This window comes from Cupressus sempervirens, chromosome 2 (assembly GCF_028749045.1).
Source record: "Cupressus sempervirens isolate cs-2001-9-10 chromosome 2, ASM2874904v1, whole genome shotgun sequence".
NCBI classification, from domain to species: Eukaryota; Viridiplantae; Streptophyta; class Pinopsida; order Cupressales; family Cupressaceae; genus Cupressus; species Cupressus sempervirens.
Genome location: NC_143119.1, coordinates 519,077,314 through 519,084,610, shown reverse-complemented (window position 1 = coordinate 519,084,610; position 7,297 = coordinate 519,077,314). Strand labels below are relative to the sequence as shown.

Genomic DNA, 7,297 nt, shown 5'->3' with positions numbered 1-7,297 from the left:
TATTTCTGTATTTCTGCAAAATGAAGTGGAGTTTTGAGTTTTTAATTAGATTCTTCTAACTGAAGACATATTTCTGTATTTCTGCAAAATGAAGTGGAGTTTTGAGTCTTTAATTAGATTCACCTTTTCTCTATAAGGTGGAGGAAAATAATTCAACACCCATTACTAAAGATTTAATTGAGTGCTTAATATATCTACTGCATAATTGTCACAGAGGTATTATATTCTTGAAATCAGAGATAAATATTAGATCAGAAACAGCGAGATGTTCTATTTAAATAATGTTCAGGTCAATTCTAATTGTTGCAGCGTGATTTTAATTCTAGCTGTTGTTAACCTTCTCTTCAGCTTTAATTTCTCGGAACCTCCCTAGTCATAAACATAGCCTTTCAACAAAAAAATCCAAAGTTTGACTGCATTAATAGTCCCAAAAAGTATGCATAAAACTTCAAACAGAACTGTTATACTAAAAGTTACCAAAGAAAGCTTTTATCACTTTGTAATGCTGATTTTTTAAGCTTAAACGCACTATAGTGCATACAAACAAGAATGTGCCATATCTGCATTGCCAGCATTCAAAGAAACTAAGCTGCACTGCAACTCTTGTTTGGTTTGTTAACTAAACATAATATAATAATCACATGCCTCTTGTCAGCACTAATTTTGTTTGTGAAATGCTTAGCTTAGCCCTTTTATTAATGTTCTTTTTCTGGGGGGTAAACTATACATAATAATAATAATCACACGCCTCTTGGCTCCACTAATTTTGTTTTTGAAATGCCTAACTTAGCCCTTCTACTACATTCTTAATTGGAGGAATTGTAACACTTATGCTCTTTTGAAGCAAGGTTTCCAGCTTCATTCCAGCTAATTCAACCGATAATACAAATGTCACTTGAAAAAATTAGGAGGTCGTAAATTCTGATCATTGCCCAAAAATTGTTCCAAACTGATCTGTTCAACATAAAAGATTGAACATTTTAGCTGTGTCAATATCCTTGTTTGTGAAAACAAATTTTGAACTTCTTTGTGTTTGCAGCAGAGCTGGCCATATCTTCAGTGAACTGGGTTTGATGTTGCACTTGCTCCTCCATCTTTTTCTTGTGTTTCTTTCATCTAATTTTTATATTTCATGATTACATTTTCTGTGTGATCATCCTATATTTCCCTACCTGCATCTTCCAATTCCTGAAAGATAAAAAATGAGGAACTATAAAAGACATACTGACGAATTTTATTACCTTGCCAAAATTGTTACCTTGCATTAAATAGAAAAGAGTGCATCGTTGGTTGTTTTGCTAATTTTGGGCCTTTCATTTGCTAGCATTTCCCTTGTTCTGTTGCTGTTAAAACAGAAATAAGATCTAAATTAGCGAACTGAATGCTAATGAGTGAAAAGAAGTTGATTGGCAATCAGAGAGCTCAAACCTGGAAAATAGGAATGATGTTGGGAACTTCTTTGGTCTGTTAGGGTCAGTGTGCCTTCCTCGTTCTGCTGCTGCTTTTGTAGAACAGAGGAAAGAAAAATCAATTACTGGCATAAGGTACCTGATGAGGCAGTGTTTGTATAACAAGAAAAGTAGCCAACATATTTTGCATATTATATTTATTAAACACTGAATTATGTTGCTGTTCATCATGAAGAAGCTTTTGTGCTTCATTTTTGCGCTTCTTTTATCCAACGAACTTCAAAGTCATTAGGAGGTTAGCTCTATTCCTTTAAGGATCTTATGCAGAAACAAGATTACACAAGCTGTTAAGTCTGGAGAACTACCTGCAGGCATGCTTCCTTTTCAGCCTCATATTTATCATTGTATCGTTTCTTCTCTTCTGCATTCAAAACCTTCCACTTTTCTCCCATAATTGTTCCCATGTCTTTAAATGAGATATTTTCATTCTCCGATTTCATCTGTACGCAAAATAACAAAACATTGTTGGAATAGGAAAATGGTTAAACACTGCTCATGAAATATGGTCAGTAAAGATTGACTCTAAAATTACACAGTTGAATGCACATAAAATGTCATATTTATGTTGATAGATTGCAAACACTCCACTTCATGTAAACAAATAAGGGCATAAGCCAGGGAGCTGTATAAGGTATAACTATAAGGCAGAACACTTGCTAAGGTTTTGATCCCATGGAATCTCTTGATCCCATAGCCTTGAATTCAGTGTATTATTAAGATGGATTAACTTTCAAGCAGTCCTTAAACTTCATCTTATGAGCATTATCAAGATATAAAAGTGCTAAGTGAACCATTCATGCTCATGAGTGATGGGTTCTTGTCTACTAATGACGAACAGCATATAATCTGATGGTCAAAATAAATATTATCCATGTTGAGCAAAGTAAGGTGAGCAGGAAATAGTGCTTTGAGTTTCCATCGAGAAGGGAAATGTTGTAGGTTGGAGAGGAGGATGACGACAATGAGAGGGTGGTGAAGTCAACTAGTGGAGCAGAAGTAGGGGGTGACTGGTGCAGCCTCTTAATGAGAAGGAAGAAGAAAGTCTGTTTGCATAATGGTTGGAGGATTGACAAGCAGCCTTTGCTCACCTTGTTTCTAAACCTACTGTCGCAAGTGATCCTATTGCAGATGGAGGTCCTTCATTGTCAATAGGATGGGGATAGGATTTGTAGATAGACTTCTCCCTTCCGTGAGCTGTACTAGAAGATGCATTACAGCATCTGAATCCAGGAGAGGTCTTGGCTCTATCAACCAGCACAATTGTTGAGGTTGCGTCCACTTTGGGTGAGGTTCCCCTCCTTCCCCTTCTATGAAAACAGAGATGGAGCTTATTCCTCCTCTCCCTGGCAAGACCAATGCCGATTTCGATTAATTGTGTTTGGCGATTAGGGAATCTGATGCATGCAACTTCGTTTTCTGTAAGAATATGGCCTGTGTCAAGCGCACAGAAGCCAATGTGCTATCTAAATTGGTTGTGGGTGATCAATGTCCTTTACTCAATGGTTGAAACTTGAAAGATCTTTGTCCAAGATTTACAGCACCATCCTCAGGAACTTTTCTAAATGCCATGCCAAACAGTGATGTGGTGAGAAAATGGACTCAAAGGAAATGGAAACTATCTAGCCAAATAGAAAGGTCTTGACCATGTCTCATAGTTTCTTCCTTGTTTCCTTCTTCAATCAAGTTGATTGTGAGGAGAACCTTTAAAGTGTGATCACTGGCTTGAGGGCTATTGAGGCTCTTCCTTCCAAAGCAAATCAAGCTATAGATCTAACAAAAGAATAATATAATAGATTTCTCACTCTGACAAAACCATGCTATATTAGATTCACCACATTTTGATTTAGGGTAATTGTACCATGCAGCAAGCCCTGCTTAAGCCAAGTCTAGAATGCCCTTATTGGGAATTTTTCAAGTGCTAAGCAAACATTGATCTGATGAGAAGATGTGCATAAAGGAAATGGAACTGTCGAGTCAAACAGAGCTCTTGGCTAAGTTCCATGGTTTCTTCATCATTTCCTGTTTCAACCAAGTTGACTATGTCAAAACCCGTTCAAGTGGTCCCTACTTCTATGGCCAATCAGTCTTCCTTCAAAAATGGAAACCGGAGTTTCATCCATTGAAAGAATGCTATAATAGGTTCCTCATTTGGGTCAGATTGCTAGGCCTGTCATTAGAATATTGGGAAGAAGAGGTTTTGTCAAGTATTGGCAGCAACAATCAATCTTGTGGTTTCAACCAAGACATGACTGTTGCATACTAGTTTTTGCATCAATGCTTATGTTAGTAAGATACTGTCATATCCTTGTATTCCAAATCTGGTGTCCAAAAGCTGAATATAGAGTTAGAGTTAGAATTGGATGTTTAATCGTTATGCCCTAGGGTTAGCCACTCAACTTTTGTTTTGTCTAGGTAATAGGAGGAAGCACAATGCATTGCAAAGGAAATGTAGTTGTATATTTCCTCAAGTGAATGAAGAGACACCCTTCTCAGAAATGGTGATAAATAAGTCCAATCATATTATGTCTACTAATGAGAGGAGCACAAAGTGGAAAGGCTGGAGCTTCTGTTGGTGTGGTCCTGCTGCTAGTCCTTAGGGGGTTGCTTGGTGCAAGGCCTATTAGGAACTTTGGCACAAGGACCTTAGGTAAACCTCGTGATCTAATGAGCTTAGTTCTGTTGTCAGAGATGGGATGTTGGAATGGTATTACAGCCACTGGGTGAGTAGAACTATGAAAATATTTAGAGCTCTCTAGTTCTGCAGGTTTTATCAACTTGACTTGTTTCTTTTGAGAAGTCTATACTTAGTTTCAGAATTGTTGCTCAGGATATGTAAGTAGCTTTCTTGTAGTAGCCTAAGCCTGCTCATTCTTATTGTTTTTCGTTTTGTCTTCAATGTTCTATCTATTCTTGACTATGTAAATACTAAAAAGGCTTGTTGACCTTTCAAAAACCCTCTTTTTACCTGTACCCAAAAAACTCCACCTATATATATATAACAGAACATGTTAGGATATGGTTAAGAAGATTTGATACATTTTATAAGGCAAATTGGGATAAATGAGGCATTTAGCCCACCTGATTCCACTGGTCTTGACACCATAAAATATATGGCAGAGCAGGCTCCTCCAGTCTATTGGGGTCACTTATCTTCTTGTCCTTCTCCTGCTGCTTAGCAAGCTCCATCATGCGGAGAGACTGCTCCAAAGGGTAACTCTGTTTGCATACAGAATCACAACAATTGAATTCCTGAAAAGCATTTGATAGCCTTCATGAGCTAAATTTAACAAAATCAACAAGCTGAAGGAACACATACGCCAACTAAAATCTTCTAGATGATTGAAAAAGATGAATTTTTTCTCCTCATTCAGAAACAGAAGATTAAAACATCAAAACACTTCGAGCAGCAAGGATGCTAGAGCAATCATATTCTTAGATTATGTAGTTTCAAAATCTGCTATGACTGCTCTTACAAAACATCCAGGCAAATCTACCTTATAAGACAACAAAATAGACCAAAATGAATCCAGGGTTCCATGAAAAAACAGGTGCAGAACAGAACTCCATGTAAATGGGGCCATGTTTTATCATTTATGTGAACCAAGCTAGACTATACCCCACGCAATGAATAGCAATAGAGCTAACATTTTATGCGGATACTGCCCTATTCAAATCCTACACAATCTAGGGAAACGAAGATAGGGCTTTCTACAGAATTCTTAAGTAATCTATATGCTTATGCAAATTCAATGTGTTATTGAAAAGTTTCACTAGAACAAATATCAGAGAGGCAAGAAAGCAACAAGCAAAATGAGAAAAGTGGTAAGAGTAAAAAGGACCCTTGTTTCTGAAGATCGGGACTGCAATAAGAACCACACAAAAAAGAAACCCTAAATCCTGGTGACCCAAAGCTTATTCGAATTACAGGAAGAACCACCCCAGCACCACGAACAGTAAAGGCCCCACATTCTCCCACTGAACAGCTTGCTAGAGCCTTTATCCTACCCATTATGACCTAATCCCAGAACCAAAGAAACCAAACCCTAAACTATCAAACACGAAGGCGTTGGATCCAAATACAAAAAAGGAGTCCAAATACCAACCAATGCAGCCTTCAAATCCTTCAATTTCTGCAACTTTCGAAGCTGCAACTGAAGCATTTCCTGAGCCTTTGCCTTGATCTCGAGCTCTGCCTCCTGCTGCTTCAGAAGGGCATCTCGCTCATCCAACAACTTGTCAGTTTTCTCCTTATCTATATTCAGTTTCTGGAGCCTTAACCTCACCGCTTGCAACTCCTCCTCCAGGAAAGAATTACTTTTTATCGGGCAACTTGGACTTGAAGCGAGGGCTTTCCCATGATTCTGTCGGACTGATCTACTAATAGCAGCCCCTTTGTGGCTTGGGACGTGGCCTGTTTTCTTTGAAAACGAAGACGGTGGAGCAGGGAGAAAATTCGAAACATTCTTAAGAGTCTCCTTCTTACGCTGTCTCTGCTTGTGAGCAGCCACTCCTCTGTTCTCCTTGTCTGCCGCTGCTTCTCTTTGCACATTTCTGGACTTAACCATATTCTTCTCATTTTTCCAACCGGGGGATTTCCTCCACTTTTTAGGCCTGCTCTGCTCGCATTCTGTATTCATCTTTTCTGCCCTGGCATCCGTTTTTCCTGCTCCGATCTCAAATGAAACAATTAGTCTCATTAACAGACTGCGTTCACCTCATATTTAAAACTGAGGTTAACGTCTATATAACGGCTAGTTGATTCACTCTGTTAGTGTTCAAAAGTTAATTGTATTAATGTTTTAATCACATGTAATGATATCACGACTCATAATATTATAGAGGGAAATAGTGAATATATTAGTTCACATTATCTTGTTTTATAATATTCACTATTTCTTTCTATCTTTTATTTAAATGATAGATTATGGAGTTATTGATGTGAGTTTTATTTCACAACATGTAGAATCAAATATATGATGTTTCAAAATGATATACTAAAGATTCAATTGTCTTTTGACATAAAATGATATGTCATGCTAAGTTTACAATGTAAGATCATGAAATGACTTCAAGGTCCATTTTATCGTGGATACTTGCTCTGTGAAATAACGAAATTTGTTGGCTATCACAAAGTGACATACATTATTCATTCAATGGATGTCAACTCTTGCACTTCTAAATATTTGGTTTTACAGTGTGCAAAGAAAATATAGTTCAACTTTTCCACTTTAACTCCAACTTGAATTTCTAATCTTTATTTCTACTTCTACTTCTACTATAAATGCAAGAAATCCTAGATAGACTTGGACTCTCCTAGATGTAATCTCCTCAGCAACTCCACCCATCTAGTGCAAGTTTTTCAGGAACACTCAAATTGATTTCCAATCCCATCAAATGGATGCAAACTAAAGATTGAATATGAATTAAATTTAAGTACTTCAAATATTGGATAGGCCAACTTGGGTTTACATGTTTAATTTGAGGAGGGCAAAATCCACCCTCCGATGAACTAACTTTTCATGATCCTTGCGTAGACCATCTTAAGCGCTCCTTACCTTAACTTTCACAACGTTCATATCTTATCTAGATGCCCTAAGACGCCCTCAATTTGATTTTGGATCAAAGGCATGAGGACTACGACTTAGAGTTGAGCCCAAATGTACACATATCGAGAGGGCAGATTCCCTTCCTCTCTTAGAGGAATCATCATTCCCACGTCAAAATCATACATTCTGCATCATACGTTCTGATCGAAAATTGGCTCTATAAGAGGTTTAAATCCTCCATAGTGAGTGGATTCCAACGGAAGCATAATTGTTTTTTTGAAA

The 7,297-nt window shown here is 37.5% G+C and overlaps 1 protein-coding gene across 7 annotated transcripts; it reads right to left on the bottom strand.

Moving 5' to 3' along the window:
• Positions 1–661: 661 nt before the first annotated feature.
• On the bottom strand, positions 662–6,276 carry LOC149573234 (high mobility group B protein 6-like). Of its 7 annotated transcripts, none has more exons than XM_089814428.1 (6): positions 5,573–6,276; positions 4,548–4,685; positions 1,775–1,909; positions 1,429–1,501; positions 1,259–1,343; positions 662–1,188 (listed from the first exon to the last, which is right to left on the bottom strand). In XM_089814428.1, exons 1-5 carry the CDS (start codon positions 6,164–6,166, stop codon positions 1,321–1,323), a joined length of 963 nt encoding a protein of 320 aa, XP_089670554.1. In that variant the 5' UTR covers positions 6,167–6,276; the 3' UTR covers positions 662–1,188; positions 1,259–1,320. The 7 variants fall into 7 exon arrangements, with proteins under 7 accessions (XP_089670554.1, XP_089670552.1, XP_089670549.1 ...); XM_089814426.1 differs by having other exon boundaries at positions 1,429–1,498; positions 4,548–4,718; positions 5,573–6,237; XM_089814423.1 differs by having other exon boundaries at positions 4,548–4,718; positions 5,573–6,208.
• Positions 6,277–7,297: the final 1,021 nt, after the last annotated feature.